Source organism: Ischnura elegans, chromosome 1 (genome assembly GCF_921293095.1).
Source record: "Ischnura elegans chromosome 1, ioIscEleg1.1, whole genome shotgun sequence".
Classification (NCBI taxonomy): domain Eukaryota; kingdom Metazoa; phylum Arthropoda; class Insecta; order Odonata; family Coenagrionidae; genus Ischnura; species Ischnura elegans.
In genome coordinates, this window is record NC_060246.1 from 118,387,735 (window position 1) to 118,406,121 (window position 18,387).

The following is an 18,387-nucleotide window of genomic DNA, read 5'->3' on the forward strand; positions in this document are numbered from 1 at the left end:
ACTCATGCATTTCATGGGAATACACTTGTGTAATAGCATCCCGTGTTGAAAAATTTTTGAAATCTCATATATCTATTCCAGTTAGTTAGTTAAGTTCACAATTATCCGCTCATCTAGGAGCCCAGCAATACGAATGTGCTTAGCTGGCAATAGCCGGAGCACAAATGCTCACCTCCAAAGCTTGGAGAATTGGATGAGTGGATTTGATTCAGTGGGCAATTGTTGAGCACTTGTGCAGTAGAGGCATTGTTATGTAAACACTTAATAATGGAGCAGTTATCTCATCCTTGTAACGGCATAAAGTGCCAATGCCATGGTTGAATTTTATTTGAAGGAGAATGTATTTTGTTGTGATACTTGCCTATTTTTTTCATTTTTCTCCCCAAGAAACATGAGAAGTGTTTTAAATATAAATATGTATACGTACGTCTGAGATGAGTCTAGGAATCCCATGAAATGGCTAAGTTTTTTTCATGCTACAAAATGTGGTACAGAAAAATTTTGAAAAAAGTATGTCTCTGGAGGAAATGAAATTGATTAGGTCATCATTCTTTTTACCTTTATCTCAACATCTTTTTGGTGAAGTCCACAAGTATTGCTTGAAAAAAATTCTAACACATTCTATATAAAATATTCAAACTCAGTCTTGCTGTGAAGTTCTTCCTAAATTCCATACATGGAATCTGTGTGTTATGTTGCATTATCATCTTCTGGGAAAGGGAAGCCATTACTTTGTTCACTAGTAAGCAAGTATATGTACATTGTTAAAACGGATCGGTTTATACCACGGACTTAGAATAATCTTTTATACTAATCGGGAGCACCAGAGTGAAGCTTTGCTTGCAAAAGTAGGATGGGAGGATTTTTGGGGGTATCCCTCCAGAAATCATTAGTGGATATAGGCTCAATTTTTAATGGACGCTGACTGATTTGCAATAATTTTGGCTTCTTCGTCTCTTGTAACTTTGCTCTGATTTGAAAGACTGTGTAAACACTCAATCGATAAGAAGAAACCTCTCCTGCTTATTATGCAGATTTCTCAAGGAGTTTTTCCCCCACCCCACTAGAATTGGGATATTTTTTTACCCTTGACAGTCCCACCATGGAAAATACTTTGTTCGCCTTCGTTATGGAATTCACTGTCTCAAAAATCAATCATCAAACCATCTCTAAATATTTTTGGTTACCCCGAGGAAACAATATTTCATTGACTTGAACCTAGCATATGCGCCTCTGTTCACTGCGCGCCTCTGATAATCCGCATTTGCTAGTGGACTTCAATTCCTTGACATCTTTTCGCGTTTCTTGAGATAAATTTCTCGGTGGAGATCAGAGGCTCGACTCTTGAGTGACAAAACTCGAGCTTCATTATTCCATCTCTTCATTATCAAGGTTAATGTCCTTCAAGCGCCTGGCGATCAGGGTAGTTACGAAACTCTATGGCTTTCGTTCCGGTTCTTTCATCTTTAAGGGTAAACTACAGCGAATATTCGCTATGGCTAAGATGACTACAGCTCTTAGCAAGAGTAGCCAATTTCTTCTCTAGCTTGAGCCAACGACCACTAACACAATCACCAGAGTAAACGCCCGTGTCTACCGGAGGGATTTCAGGGCCAGGGCCTTCTATGTTCTCTTTCCCCCTCTCCCCTTCCTCTTTTCAGAACGCCGAGAAATTTTTTAGGGCCTCCAAAAAGTAGGGTTCAGGCAAAATAGCTCCCCCTCCCACTATTTATGCTGCCTCGCTAAATTCGTGTGCTTGATATTTACTGTTAGTTGGCCGCGGAACCAATGTCATTTTACACTAGATATGTATCGACTCTTCTCGGGATACCGCGCGGGTAAGATTATGTGAGAGCGCGTACCCGAAACGTCGGCGCTCTTACATAATCTTACCTGCGCGGTATCCCGAGAAGATTTTTTAGATGTTGTTCGCCGGGAAACTGTAAAATCTTACACTAGATATGCGAGAAAATGCCCCTGCATTTCCATTTTATTCATACGTGCCCATTCAACCTCGGCATCAACTTTTCAAATACCGCCTCTGGTCTTTCAAAGCAGTCAACCACACAGTCCGCTTCAGTGTGATCGAACTCCTTGCGGTCAGTAGGTGTTATTCTAGTTATCCGGCCATTTTCCAAGTAAAAAAATGTGACTGGGATATCCACCATTCCATTTCGCGAACTCGTTGCCTGACGAATCGAGATAAGGATTAGGGAAGGTTATTTCTTATTGCTTGAAAGCGCATCGGACAATCTTTTGTTCAATGCCGCCGATAGATCAGACAAAGAGCCTTCTGACTGAGAATGAGGTATCTCACTTCCTAAACCATGTGGTACCCTCGTTTGTTGGTGAAATGCGTATAATTTGTTTTCGACCAATTATGACTTATGAGGACGCATACCTCCCTCTAGACCGGTCGTATTTTGTTTTCTTTTTAGTGAATTATTACTTATTAAAACTTATGAGTAGAGACTTATGAGTAATCCAATCGGGTAAAGCTTTTTTTAACATTTTACTGTACCTAAAGCATTAATATTTACACCTGAGAAAACGCTAGGGTAACATTTTCAAAATTGATTAGCAGAGAAATGTTTCTCACGGTCTACTTTATATACAGCCTGAAAATTTAAAGGTGGTAGCAAGATTTTTAAGCTAGTAATAATCGAGGACGTATTGAATGGAAGATATGCATCATTTTAAAACATGTCGATGATATTTGGAGCCTATTGCCTCATGCAGACCTACAACAAATGTATTTTTGTAAAAAAAAAACTAAGGGTTGGGCATCCAGCCTTTTCGACATTTTATTTAATACTGTGGATTTTTAAGGACATGTAAATAATTAAGATGCTCAAAGCTCTCGTTTCTTTAAGCTCAAAGATTGTTTCAGACAATTATAATAGCACATTTTCATCCAACCTTAATTATTTTTTGCCATTTAAATCCAGAATATTGAAAAAATGTCGAAAAGGCTCTACATTCGAGAAAAACCGTTTTCATGGCCACTGCGAAGTGCATTCAAAAATTTTTGCGTTTCCATAGCTCATAGTTAAGAACTTGCGACCACCTGTTTACGGACAAAAATGCTAAACATTGTCTCCCCTACCACCTGAAGTATTGCAGATTCTTCCTGTAACACCCTGTATGCATGAAGTGGATATAATTACGCTGAAATGCCGCCGTAATACACGATACACGCATAATGTATTTTTGTTGCACGGATACACAATTATTATGTACTGTTGCGACTATATCACGTGTAATACGGCTGTATATAAAAAAATACATAATGTGAAATATACACGAACAGTGCATGATGTTTGTCCAAATTTATGCTAAGTAAGTAAATGTAAAATTATGTAAATTAAACTGTGTAAATTTGTATGTTGCAGAGGCGCTTTTACTTGGCTTTTTTATGTTTGCTTTCTCGCTTAGTGAAATGTGTTATGGTAGGTTAGGACCCCTGGGTTTGATCACGGAGAAGCAATCGTTTGGGTAGATATTCAGAATTTGCATCTAGTTCGGACCCGTTAAGTATCGTGATGTATTGATTTTTTCAGGTTGTGGGGTGTAAACTTCCCCTCGAAAATAAATTGTGGGTAAGAAGGAGAATGGAATCCATAGCTCCCCATCTTGTTAGATATGGGCAAGTTGAAGAGGCCAATTTCATTAAAGAAGGAGATGAACTGTTTCAGGTATTTTGATGAAAGGAATTTATTGAGTGAAATTAAATCAAGATCATTATTAGACGTCCATAACATGTGTGCGTGTGCTGTAAAAAATGTCTTCTTGATTGAAATGGAATATGGGTATCGTTGGTGGTGTTGGTAGCTTTTGGACGTACCGTATAAAACCTATTTTCGTTTCCCTTTACCTAAGCATTCTTTTTGCAGGATATCTGTGAAGACCTCGATGTTTGGCCATTGAGCGTGGACATAAAGTATTTGGAGCATTTTTATATTACTGATGTCGTTACGAGGGCATCCCCCACAATGTCTAAATGTGCATGGGCCGTGAGTTCCCAAAGGAATACTAGCTATGGAGTCACAGATGTATAGATACCTACTGGGATGTGTGGTTCTCCTGGATTCATATTTTCAGTCATAACACCGTGGCCATTTGTATTGTGTGTTCTTTCTCAGCGTGAACTCACTGGCCCATTCTCCGTCCTAAAAATGTTTATAATTTTTCCGAGGGTCGTTGATGATAATTTTATTGCTTTGCAATGCAAGGCTAATTTCAATTATTATGGAGTTGAAGTGCTCTTTTCTGAGGCCATGAAGTACTTTTACATGAAGGAAAATAAAAAAATAGCGTGAATTATCCTTGTGTTCATTTGATTTCTGTTATGCGTAAAAATGGCTTTTAATTGATATCCGTTGGGCCAAGAGTCTGAATTCATTTCATAGATAAGTCTAACAATTAAGTGTCTACTTACTCGCGGGATTTCGGTTGATTATGAATTACCGAAAGTCTGAATTCTGATTTCCAAGTTGTGGGCGTCTAACGTGACATTACAATTGTGCAAGATGGCAATTATGTTCTTTGTTCGTTGTTTTCAATCTGAAATGGATTGGAAAATTCTTCTACACTCAAATTGTGGTTATGTTGTAAAAAGTGCAGGATGGTTAAATTTAGCCATGACCAAAGTGTGAAATTGAGTAGGTATGAATGTCAAATTTCATTTATCTAATTTTCTATTATTACCTATTATATTAAATGTTCATTTACGTAGAGCACAACCTCAGGCCGCATTCAAAATCTAGCTATTTGAATAATGCTTGTGTATGCCTAGGTTTAAGTTTTAGTTTTGAATTTTTTTTAAGCAATGTGATTTAAAAAAATATTTGGAAGAACCATCCCGTTCTGTTTATAACGAGCATAACTTGTTTTGTTTTATCATAAAATATTTATCGCATGTAATGTTAGAGCGATGGATACCTCTATCCCTCTATGCTCTTGTTGAATGAGCCTTTATTGGAGCACCTATGGAAGCACCTGATGGAACATCTCGGCCCTCTTCTTACATAGAAGGTAATGCTCCTCAGAGCGTGCCCCTGAAAAAAATAGATGACCGCAATCTCTACAAACCAAAATTAGCTGTAAATGTTTAATAAGTTTTGGCTTTGTTGGTATTTTTATTTTTACTTGAGTATTTAAACGAATCTCCGTTTCTAGGGGACCTGGATTTTGATAACTTTCTATTCGAAGCTTGCGGCGTCTTTTGACGCCTTCGGCTCGTAGATATCATTTACAGCTTGCTTAATTGCATATTCTTTTGAAGAATTCATAACAAAAGCCCTTTTTCATGCCGCTGACCGAATGTTGATAGGCGATGAGACGCACAATTTTTAAAAGGTTCAATCAGGATCAAACAGATATTTTTATTTTAAAATCCATGTGCCGGTGATCCCGCTTCTAAGATTAATGGCCTTTTAGTGGTCGAATCGGAATACTTTCCAGATTATACGTGTAATCTTTGGGGCATGGGAGTGCGACTTTCGGAGCGGATGTGCATTACCGATCTACGTTTTCCACACATGTGTTAGGATGAGGGCGATAGCGTGGCAAGATAGTGCGGTTATCTTTTTGTGTGAGAGCTAAATGGTCGGAGACGAAGACGTTGGACTTCAGTCGCCGGATTGCAGCCTGGACAGATACCCAGCCAGGGGCTTCCCGTGCCAACGCGCCGCCGCCGCTACCTATCGAACGTGAACGGAGATTGTGGATTGAAGTCATCATGCCGGTCCTGAGGTTCCACGAGTGAGTGACATATGCAAGTGACACGAGATCTTAGGACTAATACTATTTCAACCGGTGCTCGAATACTTCTTTTAAAATCGAGTATCATCTAAGAGCGATTTGTGTTAACTTTCTATCGAGTTGTTGATGACGGTCAGTTTCATGTCTGCGCTCGAAGATGTGTACCTCCTCTTCCTCATTCTCTGATAAATTTATTTTCTAGCTGGTTGATTTGTTTTGGCAACCATGGATGTCGATTTTCACAGTCATCGTTTTAGAAGCAAGCAGCTATTTTTAAAAAATTGTGATTTATTTTCAAGATTTACTAGTGAAGTCCATAAGTTTCATCAATAGCTTTGCATTTCTCTGGGAAAGGAAATAATACGGTTGAAACGCAACATTATTTCCATGAAATTTTATTGTTTAAGTTTTAAGTCATTAAAAAGCAATTGATCAGACTAGGTTATTTGCCATTTTGACGAGGAAATATCTTTCAGCCAGAATTTCGTGTAATATAGCGCGGTATCATGTATTTGTGAAGACTTAACGGGAGAGCGTCACCAGCAGCTGGTGATGATAGGCAACTGCGGTCAATTAGGAGAAACCAAAACACTTTCAGAAACAGTAAAGCGATTAAAATTACTATTAAATTTTCTTAGAAAAAAAACTGCCTAAAATATAAAGTAAACAACAGTTTATTTATATTCATGAAAAGTCAAGTACATATTAATGACCTTATCTGTGGAAAATTGTGGTGTAAGAAGTATTTATAAAGTTTATTATTTCCTACTTTTTTAAATTTCTACCCGGTTTTGCTATCCACTGCCGCTCACAACGGCTGCGTTATAATTCTCTCGCGGATCTTGCGTTTATCACGCGGGAAACGTCCATTCTCTCTCGGAGGAATGCTCCTGGGGCGTCTCCCGCCCCAAATGTCTTCTCCCCGCCCATTAACATGATTTTAATTCAAGGTCCGCGGTCCTTGGGCGACCCCCTCCCCACTTCGCTGTCGCCCGAGAGGCGCGTGTCGCCGTGGCCGAGGCGACGACTTCGGGTGTCGGTTTGGGGAGGGATTCGGATTATAAGACGGATATTCTCGCCCACGGAAGCTTTGATGCAGATTTATAGGCGCTACACAACTTTTTGAATTGATGCGAGCGTTGGTCGTGAGATTTGTGGTAAATTTCCAATAATGAGAACCACGTATCGGATCGTGTATTTTTTAATTTATGCGCGGCAGTTATTTCCCATTACTGCGAAAGCACGCTACTTGGACGGAACGAAGGTAATCATCTCTTCTTGCCTTACCCTTGAGAATCATCTTTAACCCTACTCTTGCCCTTGCTATTATTATTCCATGCTTGAAATTTGAAAAAGCAGTTTAGCCTCTCCAACCTTGTTTCTCCACTCATTATTATCTCCATAAATTCCACAGTTACTCCGTGAAACGATTATTAGTATCTATAAATAAAATAAACCGTTCTAATTGTATGATTGGGTCTTTTTGATAAGTGTCTCATAACTTCAATGACGTAGATATGGAATGGGCTTTACTTTCACAAACTTGTATTCACCTGGGCATTCTTATTTGGTAGATAATAGAGTTCCGTTGAGTATTTTCTCTTCAGTCATAGAAATTACTACCCTTCTTTCACCTTTCTTCTCAGAAGTAGTATAAAGTAGACTATCGTCCATCAACTCTCTCAAAGTCCACATTAATTCGGATGCATTATCTTCGGCGTTTCTCGTATACATTTACCATAGAACTGTGTACGCTCTCGCCATTTTTTCGTTAGTCTTCCTGGGTGGAAATCCATCTTCTCATTGCTTTCTTGCCCTATTATGAAATAACAATTCCTATTTCATTTCATCATACCACTTTAAAATATTTTTCAAGTGCAGTTTGTTCTCTTTCTAGACCTTAAATGTTGCTCAAACTTGGGCCTTATTCATTTGATCACGCGGAAGCCGTCTTTCCTTATGTTGTGGGTCGAATCAGTTTATAGCATGCTGGTTAATGCCCTTTTACTTTTCAACCTTGTGAACTACATGGGATGCTTTAACAATACGGATGTACTGTCACTTTTTTCCGCCTTAGGGCCGCCCGTGATGGCGTCCTGAAAATCCTTCTGGAGGCTTCCGAAAAGGACTGCAACGCTGGAGACAGCGATGGGATGACACCGGTCCACTGGGCTGCCTTCCGCGGGCATTTGTCAGCCCTCAGGCTCCTTATTGCCATGGGGTCAGTATTTGTGCCACTCAATCTTAGTATTAGTTTTCGTGCAAGTTTAAAATTTTAGCTGTTGTAATTTCTCCGTCAATTGAAGTTATTGTGGATTTGATGAGGATGTTGTTGTTTTGGATGTGATCCCATCTTAATGTGCGATTGAATGAAACATTTGGATTCAGTTCAGTTGGAACTATTATTTGCAGTTTTGAGTGAGAATAATGTAGGGTACCTTGAAATTCGGTTAAAAGTGTAATTCTTTCGGTTTCGCCAGCCAGCTGGAGTCGCGCCGTCATATTGGCGGTGTGGGTCGGAATTCTCCATCCTTTTCCTGCCGCATCTATTCTGTAATTAGGAATCCCTAAATCCGACGGTGTGCTTGCGGTGGCGCCTCCTTCATTGACCTTCCCATAATGCTCTCTCCTCCTGGGGTCCGGGAATAAAAGTCTCCGACTTGTGAGCCTAGTCCCAGGTGTGTATCCCTGCAGACCAAGCCCTCAAAACCTTCAAGCAGAAATCGGACTTCCTCGAAACAATCTCCGCCACTACCAGAATCGAACCTATAGCCACGGGGTGGGCAGTCAATGCCCTAGCCACCACAAGTACCTAATCCCCGTCTTGGATAGTAAGTACTGGGTGGCCCTATATCAGGGACAATAGGTCACCTGTCATGGAAAATGCAAGATGTCAAGGATTTTCATGCCTTGTTAGGGAAACTCCTGGCTTTTCAGGGAAAATCCTCAATAAATTTCGTTCACCGTTGAAACGTTAATATAAAATTAGTAGATAACTATTATTGTACATTATATTAAAATTATTATTTCTGCTATCAAATGTACAAAATATTAAATGGAATTGAAAAAATAAGAAATATATCTAGAATCTTCAATGTTCATATTTTAAAAGCTACATTCCTGAATCACCCATTTCATTTACAAGTTAGGGAACAATTGCAGACACGGTGAATCTTGTGATGCTCTTTTCCAGACCGGAAAGACATCACGTTTTTTTTAGCTTCAACAATTTTGCAGCAATCTAATTCAATTTTTCTTACATCATCTTTTCATGTGTGTTTAAACAATATAGCATAAGCATTACCGTGAGTGTCCATCTTATTTACAATATTTGACATAGGGTTATCTTCAAATGAATCAGGTCTATAGCCTTCGTAATTTTCTCAGATTTAGGTAGCGCCGTGGTGACACATTGCATCATCATACCATTGTTTAGGGTTCTCTCGCGATAGTTGATGGAGATATCCGAGACCCTTCCATCCCTAAAAAATGGCATTGAAATATCTTTTGCATGGATTCATGGATATGCATATGAGTTTATCGGGAATCGAAATGGCTGAAGCCGCAGCGAAAGAAGCTTTATCCTTTGGAGAAGTCATGATTCTGGTGCTCGACGATAATTTGATGTCTCCTTTACGCTGGGTGGTGCTAAAGCAGTGAAATGATTCCGGAATAGTATGCTTGGTAATAATTACCCGCTCAATATAAAACCAATCACATCGGCGTGGGTTCATTCATCAGGAACAATTTTAGGGAAGGAGTCGTTATCAGCTGGCTGAAAATTGGGCCCTGCTCCTTGATGACCTTAGTTGTCGACCCAAAAACCCAATACTCTTTACCTTTTTCTCTCTCGCCGATCGTTTACGTAGTGGAAAGCTGAGCAAGTGCGACTCGTCGGGCAACACGGCGCTGCACCACGCGGCGGCCGGGGGCCATCTCAAAGTGGTGGCGTTCATCGTGGCCCTTGGGGGCAACCCTTGGGACCTGAACGCCGACTTCCACACCCCCAAGACGGTGGCGGGGCGCCTCGGCAAGGAGGACGTGCTGCGCTACCTGGACGGCATCATGGGCCGCGAAATGGCGTTCAACCGACGGAAGACGGTGAGGCGGGAGGAGCGGGCCAAGAAGCGGGCCCTCGAGCGCTTCCCCTCGGCCTCGGGCAGGGCCTCTCCGGCCTCGGACCGCGCGTCCGTGCGCTCCGCCACGACGACAGGCGCCGACTCGACGGCCACGACGCCCGCGGGCTCTCGCCGCAGCTCCGTGTCCACCTTATTCATGGGCAGCAGCCTGTCGCTGTTCCGACGGCGGGAGAGTGTGTCTTCGGCTCCGGACTCGGTGGCCGGCGGGGGCAAATCGCTGTCGAGGGGCGACAGCCAGGAGGAGGATGGCGGGGCGCAGGACTCGGACGGGGCTGGCCCAGGGGGGCAAGAGGTGGCCAGGGGCAAGCAGCTGTGGGCCATGCTGAGGAACGCCAAGTCGCCCGTGTACCGGCGGATGATCAAGAAACGGCAGGAGGAGGCGAGAGCCAAGGGACTCAGGAGGGGCGACTCCGCCGGTGAGTGTTAGGCCCCTATTAGCCGAGGCAACCAGACGCGCCACCGGTGGCGCGTCTGGTTGCCTCGGCTAATAGGACTCATTTGATTCTATGCCCCACGTCTGACCAGTTCCACCGGACGCGCAACCGGTTGCGCGTCTGGTTGCCTCGGCTAATAGGGGCCTTAGGGTGCCTTCACAGTTCGGCGTTGCGTTGACGCCGCGGCTAGGTAGCCAATCAGAGCCCGTCTTTGAGAATTGATGACGTCACGTATCCAGCTCGCTGCGTCGCCGCAGAAAAACTGAACCTGTCGGATTTTCTCTGTGTGAAGGCGGCAGTGCGCCGACGATTTCGAATTGGTGTTTATTTATGGGAAGCTTAGGTATACAAATATGCAAGATTAGCTCTAATGGGAGTTAAAAATGCTATTTATTTCATTATTTACTATTATTTTGAAGAGTTAAGCATAGATATTTCGTATCTTTCCTAAACATAGGATAAATGTTAACCCTAAATTAGATTACAATCACTGAGGAGCGTAGATTAGCATAGCACATACCCGTCAATGGCATCACAAGCTAAATACAGCGTGAGAGCTCCTTGTTGGTGACTACGGTCGTTTAAATTCCAATTGATATCTAGTAATTGTGCCCTCATGATCTACTCAGTTGGAGCTATTTAGATAACATGACCAGGGCTATCTGTTTGAACAACAGTTATCATTAGTACATATTCCTGATGACATTCCACGTTACTCATGTTACTCATGAGTGTATGTAATTAGCTATTTTTCGAATATTCCGAGTTAGGAAATAAAATTTAAAGATCATAATAATGCATAGGCAAGGGCCATCAATGATTATCGACATTGTGGTCGCCATATTAACTTCAAATGCTATTTATAGTTAATAAGAATATTTTAAGAAATGAAATTGCGTAAAAATGCACAAAACAACGTATGTATTGTGCGTTTGGATCGAAATCATAAGATGATATGCTCCCAGTCCGATTTTTAGGAGCCGACGCTTTTCGCCTTTCATTTTTTTCGCAACGCAGAGCTGTGAAGGGCAAAATTTGCTGGCGGGGTGGGAGCTCTCGCGGCGTCGACGCAACGCAGAGCTGTGAAGGCACCCTAAGAGATCCTTTGGTGATTGTGAAGCAGTTTATTTTCCCCCCTGCCAAACACCCTAGAAGTGGCTCGGAGGGTACACGGAAAAATGTTTAGTTAGAACTATCGAATTCTGATGAAATTTATCAAACTTTTCGGTTCATATGGCACATTGAAAAATTCAGTAATAATTACCAAACACGTTTGATAAATTCTATCAAACTGGTTTGGTAATTGTTACCGAAATGGCCACAGCAGTTCGATAAAAACTATCAAAATCGAAAGGATAATAAAACCGACGTAGCGTGCACATGTGAAAGATTTTCAACCCAGAAAACACTATTCTGATTGAAAATCATAAAATTAGGAGTTTAATGTAAGTTTCTGCAAAAGAAATACAAACAAAAAATGGAAAAATAATACGCTTCCATGAAGCATTGAAGGTGGGTCCCCCGCGTGGTAGTAACAGACTTTAACAACTACCACGTTGGTTTGCGTAGTAATATGCTACTTGTAATAACATTTTGGTTAGTCGTGCTGTATTTGCCTTTTTGTGCTAGTGAATACTTGAATGAGATAAAAAAATTAATTGGAAGGGACCATTTAATCACTCTTTTGATTAACGAACTTCAAATAAACTATATTAATAATATAATTAAGTGACGTATGTGAGTTATCTTAAGCAATTTTTCTTTCTCAAAGTTTCCTCTCGCTATATCACAATTGGGGACAATTTGCACAGTTCCTATTATAAATTTTCATTTTGCCCTCCGAAACCTCTCTGAAAGATTGCGCTGCATCAGTCCTCAAGCTTGAGTTATATGATGTGCCTGTCCAGATTTGTTATGATTGAGCGGTGTCAGTCAAAAGATAGCGCCCAGATGAAGCTGCATCCGCCAGTGAGGAATGGCGTTATCTAAGTATTCAGCGGTGTCTTTGAAGATGAAGCACTCTCTTTATCTCTGAATTCTCTCATTGGATCGGTATTGTTTCACTGTGCGTGATTTTAGCTTTCAGACCTTATCAGTTTCTTCATCTCTTTAAGCGATTCAAATCACTATGCGCCCGAACCATTACCTTCTGCTGGAAATTTATTTTAGTGTGAGAAGAATTTAAAGAGAACCAAGAGTGGGATTTAATGTTAATATAATAAATAGTTTAGCCTTTTGGTTCGAATAATGAATTTGCATGAAAAACATCCCAGCAAGGAACTTTATGAGGAAATTAATGCTTTTTGAAACAAGAAACAATTTGTTGTATATGGGTGCTACTTTTGATATTAAATAGAAAATATTCATTGCATGGAAACCGACTTAATTTTTTTGCTTTTTTCTCACATGAAATTATCTGATCTCTAACAATATGTCGGTCAGAACAATCGCTGAATCATTCATTTGAGGAAGCCATGTAAATTTATTTAAATATATTAAATATCTCAATATATTAACATCCCTCCACTTTTATATTCCATTATTTAAATATGTTTAAATAATGGAATATAAAAGTGGAGGGATGTGTTCCTTATATCCGGATATGTGCAATCATAGTAAACGAGGCTGCCGTCATATTTCAAATGTCGTGATTTTGATCGTATTAACTTCAAAAGAAAAATAAGTTCTAAGCCTCAATATCGTACGTATTGTTTTTGTTACGATATGGTGGGAATTCTAAATATTGATTTTATGATACGTTGCACAACTGTCCGCTTAATTTATTGGCGCCGGGCGGGTTTCGTTTGAATTTTACAGTATAGACGTGGACATTGAGTAACTCCGAGTACGTGGTTACGTATATATTTTCTATCAGCTGAAAGGGGGTAAGGAGAAGGAAGTGGGTTCGGTGTCGGAGAGTGGGTGAGATTGGGAGAAAGGGTCGTTTATTTTTTAAGGCCTTTGAAGGGTAGAGGTAGAAAGGATTCAAAGGTGAAGATACCACTCGTGTATTCCGTCTTCACTATTGTCTTGGATGGAGTCCCCGGGGTGGAGACCAGTTTCAGAAGTTCATCTCCTAGGTGTTGACCCCGTGTGATAAGCATCGTTTCCTCATTCAGTGGGGTTTAGAATTAAATCTAATACCGAAAACATTTTCGAGTAATTTGATGTTGATCCTCTGCCCGGAGTGGTTATCTTGTTCCGATTCAACGGTACATGGAATAACGTCATCGGCAAAGCGGATTCCGCTGAACTCGAATCCAAAGTTCAAGGTCTTTATCTTTCTAATTTGAGTGATGATATCTGCTTAGTAAAGATTTGTCATTCATTTACATAAAAATACTTTTTTGCATTTGGGCTCGTCGACCTCTATACAACGAACACTCATTTATTACGAAAATTTTTTCCTAGTCCCAATAAAAGAGGCGTGAGAGAATGTAGAGGTCTCTAGTACCATGTGCCGTGACCAAGAAATTTGTTTTGCGATTACCACAAAGAATGAGTCCACGTCTCGGAAGGTCTTCCTTTTCTGAGTTCTTCCCACGTCTGATCAACATCTTTCCTTCGTTCATTCCAGCAGTGGGGATTGAAGTAAAGCCTGTTATTGAGAAATAGTCGATTAAATTAGTATTTACGATTTTTTGTTCATGATAACTTTCGCGTACCTAGAGGGTCCAGGTCTGCATCGGGGATGGGGCCACATGACCGCTACCTGTTCGATTTAGTTTGGGTCATATTTTAACTAAGACCGCGCGCTTAGCTGCTTCATAATTTTTTTTCCGTTTGGGCACTTCGAACAAGTTACCCCCGGGGACCTTGGGGAAGTAGATCGCCTCTCGACAATGCCATTAAGCCTTGGTCGTGTCACGCTCCCTCGGTGCAGTCTGATTTAGCCATGTTGATGACAGTTCTTCGTCCGTTTCCGTAGCCGGCTATTGAGACGAAAAGAGATTTCAGAAGGTTGCAGGAGACGAACTGGGGAAACTGAGCCTAGAGTCTAACCATATTTTCAATGGTTCAATTATTGTTAATTAGGGAATAATACGAGTCTCTGAGGACCCTTACTAACGTATTTATCCGTGGTTCTATATGAAGGATTCGCGGATCTCGGACAGCTTTACGTTTGTTTGCGTGGGGTGATTTCATAACATCCCCGGAGTCAAACCGAGGGATCTTTGGCGGAAATCCAGCCATATTCTTGATGGTGCAGTTACTCTACTAAGAGTAAAATTTTCTATTCATACCTTTTGACAGTAGCCGGTTTCTGAGTGGACGATTGTGCCCGTATTCGCAGAGTATCCTTTGACGAATTTTGTGGTCATATATAAATTTATTCTGACCTTGGAATGAAACTAGTGGCTTCAATCCAGGGATTTAACCTTTATTTCAGGAATTGGGGCCTAATCAATGTGCATGATAATTTTTAACGGCGCGTATCCCAAAGTAATGGAAATATTAGTGTTTAATTGGGTTAGTATCACCCGTTCTCTTTCTAATAAAATATGAATTACTGACAGTTTCACGCACCAAATTGTTGGATTAAATTAGAGAAGTGCGCGACTCTACCTGAATTTAATGACCTTTCCCCTGAATAAATCGTATGTTGGGATAAATGTGGCATCACTTTTTATGGCCGTTGTTTGAATTGTTTCAGAGCCACGGCTTGAGGAATGTTCCGTGTTCTATGGCTCGAACGCAAACTTCGCTGAAATTCAGCCGCGCTCCGTGTCGCAGCCAGACATGCTGTCGATGAGCGACGTGGGGCGAAGCATCTCGAGCCTGGATGCCTGTGACCAGTGCCTGGGAAGTGACGGAGAGGACGATGTGTTCAATGGCCATAGCATGTTCGAAAGACCTGGGTTCGGAAAAGTCGCCTTCAGGTCGGTGAAAACTGAAAATTACTCTCAGAACCTCTTAACATAGTCTGAAGAGAATGTAGCGTATCCCGAGATTTATAGGACTATTTTTCGTCCGTATAACGTTGAATATAAATCGCAATTATTGGAGTGCTTTCATGAAATAACACTACTTTGTCATACAAAATAATACTTCAGATTTTCATTTAACTTTCGAATGACGTCCTTGCTATCTGCAACTTAGGTACTGCATATTAATTTCATGCTAATAAAATAGATCTCGATCAATTAAAAGCATTAATTTAAAATCAATTTTTGAAATGTTAATGCTGACCAGTGGGTTTAAATGCTTACTTTAAGGTCGTAGGTGTAAAATTACCTCCTCGTTTTCGGATGCATATTATATGCATGCAATTTGCATTATTCCATTTACTTACGTACATGCTCGCATCGTCATTTAAGGTGAAATCACAGAATTATTGTGTTATGGTCTCTTTTTCAATGATACATCATTCGTTCTGTATTCGTCATAGATGCGATAGCTTTTGATAGCAATATATAAATTCTAATTTATTCGGTGTAGTGATTTATTTATTAAATGTTCTCATTTATTGCTAATAATTTGAAATTCCTGTCACAGTTGTTCATATCACCTCTTATTTCTTTATTAAAAACATAGGCAAAGCTCAGTTATACTTCCGGCCTCTGCGAAGACTCTCTTCAGTAAGTTGCAGCGAGATATGAAGAAAAGATCTCACTGTATTGGAGGCATTGGTAAGCTTTTTTTTGGCCATTTTGATTTCTACTGGTTTCATTGCATTGAAAACTTTCATTTGCCATGATTTTGTGCAAGATATCGTGAAGATCGTTCGCGTATAGGATAGCATTTTTTTCACGGCACTACGCATATGTCAAGCTGTTTTGATCTTCAATGATTGAAAGAATAAAACGTTTTCATGGGCATTTCCAAAGTTCATCTGCTTTTTAAGTAATTAATATGTTTTTCTTACTGATGTCGTAGCGCCAAATTTTCAGAAATGGGCTCCCACTTAGTGTCGCCTGTGGTAGAAATCTGAGTTGGCTTCTCAAATGACTTCAATAGGGATCTTTCTCCGATCTATGATGCTTCACTCTCTATAAATCTGTGCGTGTTCGATAATAGTTGATCTTGGATATTGATGGTACAATACCTGGTGACTAATGACTCTTTTGGTTCTATGAATTCATCTACTGCATTTTCTAATACGGAATTTCAAAGTCACATTGAGGAAACTTAATTAAAGCTTATATTTATTTAGGTACGTATTTATCTTTCTCAATTTGGGACATAAAATTTATCTTATCGTTACATATCACGTGAAACTTTGCATGATCTTTTTGGCGAGTCCCGAGTGACGTACGAAGGAAGGCCTGCAAATCCGTAATCCGTCAATCTTAAGAGCTTGGAAGTACCATATTTTCATCGCCACTAGTTCTGCAAAATGTACATGGAAACATATTAATTTTTCGTGGAGAAATAATAATTTCAATCTGTGAGTTTAATTCTTCGGTAAAAAACGGAATCATCGTGTTTTATTCATGAATAATTCGTGTGAATTTATTTGCTGGCTTTGCATCATCTCGCCACTGCGACTTCATTTATTACGGTTTTCTACCCGGGGTACTATCCTTCTATTCTGCGAGGAAGCTCTGTTTCTTTTTAATAATTGTGAAAAATAACATTGGGTTTATAAACTAAGGTTGAGACTGCGTTGTTCCAAATAAACGACTCCGCGTTTGTATGATGCAGGCGATGGGGACGAGGAAGATGAGGAGCTGAGCGGCATGGACGTGTTCCTGCTCGCGTGGGGCCTCGTCAAGGAAGGGCCCGTCCTGCACCGCGCCGGCTTCACCCTCGAGTCCCTTATGACGGCCACGGAGGAGGACCTGCGCCAGGCGGGCCTTCCCATGGGCCCCAGAAAGAAGGTGCTTTCCGCCGTCCAGAAGCGCCGGGCAGTCATCGAGTCTCCCTCCAACTCCGCCATCGCCTCGCGACTCTGAACTTGTGGTTTACCCTTCCAGAGCGTCTAAGACTATTGCGACGTATACATAGGTATTAGTAAGGTGATGTGATGTGCAAGCGTCACAAAGGGGCATCTTCCTATTAGTGCTTGGTTAGCACCACCGTGGGGATGTCTACAGTGATTTTCCGGAGACATCAACGCACCATAACTAGGTGAAGCCTCTACTACGTTTCATAGTGAACGAGGAGATTTTAAGATTCACTGGGGTACTGAAGATGCCGACAGTATTTGTGATTGACAAGCATAAAGGAATTATCTTTCCTAATATCTCTCTCATGACGAAGAGCGTTATTAATTACCAGATTGCCATATTTTAATCGCCTTATCAGTTTCATGAACGGTACTGGTGATTAATAATGTTAATTGTAAGATTGTTAAAGTATTTCTCATTATAAAGAAAAATATATAGCGTAAAATATTTAAAGTAGTTATTTTTGATGAATAGGTTTTATAAAAACTCTACTGTACTCTATGATTTTTAAATGCGGATTAAAATTTTGCTTACATTATGTGATGTTGTCGGTGGATAGTACAATACAAAATGTCTCATACTAAAAGGTACTGTTCTTGAAAAAAGTGTACATACATATTTTTTTGAAAACAGGATGTCTAATTAATCGTCGTGAGACGCAAAGAGGTGTAATCGAACTGCTTTTCAACGGTTTTCAGTGAAAATTTTTAATAAAATAGAGCTGCTTGCGGTAACGCTGTGATATTTTTATTTGGGTAAACAAAATTAGTGTCCTTTTTATAGCACGTTGCTTAGAAATAGCAATAGATGTTGCTTTTGAAATAAATTTATCGGTGATGAGAATGGGTATTTTGTGAATAATTGAATCCCTAACCTTAACGTATTCCTCCCGCTTCCGTTTATTTTACTGACTACGAATTGATCTGATACTTTGAGACACATTTATTAATTTTATTTCTCTAAGTAATAAATTTATATGTTTCATTTCAAAATCAGTGCCCCTACCGTAGGACGGTTCATTTTTTCTATGCGCGGAACAAAGAAGCTTGAGTAATAGCAGTTTTTGTGTCTTAAGTTATTCCAAAATAACATTTTGGGAATTTCAATATGTGTATTCATTTATTTCAAAGGCTTTTATGGTCGTTCAATTTTTCTGAAAAA

At 40.3% G+C, this 18,387-nt stretch overlaps 2 protein-coding genes across 13 annotated transcripts in view; both read left to right on the forward strand.

Moving 5' to 3' along the window:
• The window catches only part of LOC124168825 (NADH-ubiquinone oxidoreductase 75 kDa subunit, mitochondrial-like), a 46,288-nt gene extending 41,967 nt beyond the window's left edge, over positions 1-4,321 (forward strand). For all 12 annotated transcript variants that reach the window (XM_046547209.1, XM_046547214.1, XM_046547230.1 and 9 more), the window contains 2 exons: positions 3,561-3,695; positions 3,894-4,321. In XM_046547209.1, the coding sequence (XP_046403165.1) occupies positions 3,561-3,695; positions 3,894-4,058 (300 nt within the window). In that variant the 3' untranslated portion in view covers positions 4,059-4,321. The remainder of the gene's footprint in view (positions 1-3,560; positions 3,696-3,893) is intronic.
• Positions 4,322-4,402: 81 nt separating this feature from the next.
• LOC124168883 (Usher syndrome type-1G protein homolog) lies at positions 4,403-18,075 on the forward strand. Its single transcript, XM_046547260.1, has 6 exons — positions 4,403-5,763; positions 7,841-7,984; positions 9,633-10,318; positions 14,991-15,216; positions 15,872-15,966; positions 16,982-18,075. Exons 1-6 carry the CDS (start codon positions 5,741-5,743, stop codon positions 17,230-17,232), a joined length of 1,425 nt encoding a protein of 474 aa, XP_046403216.1. The 5' UTR covers positions 4,403-5,740; the 3' UTR covers positions 17,233-18,075.
• The last annotated feature ends 312 nt before the right edge of the window (positions 18,076-18,387 follow it).

Coding starts and splice junctions, on each gene's coding strand:
- LOC124168883 (XM_046547260.1), top strand. CDS start 5,741: ATGCCGGTCCTGAGGTTCCACGA. Junction 7,985..9,632: donor AGGCTCCTTATTGCCATGGG/GTCAGTATTTGT, acceptor TCGTTTACGTAG/TGGAAAGCTGAGCAAGTGCG. Junction 15,217..15,871: donor TTCGGAAAAGTCGCCTTCAG/GTCGGTGAAAAC, acceptor TTAAAAACATAG/GCAAAGCTCAGTTATACTTC.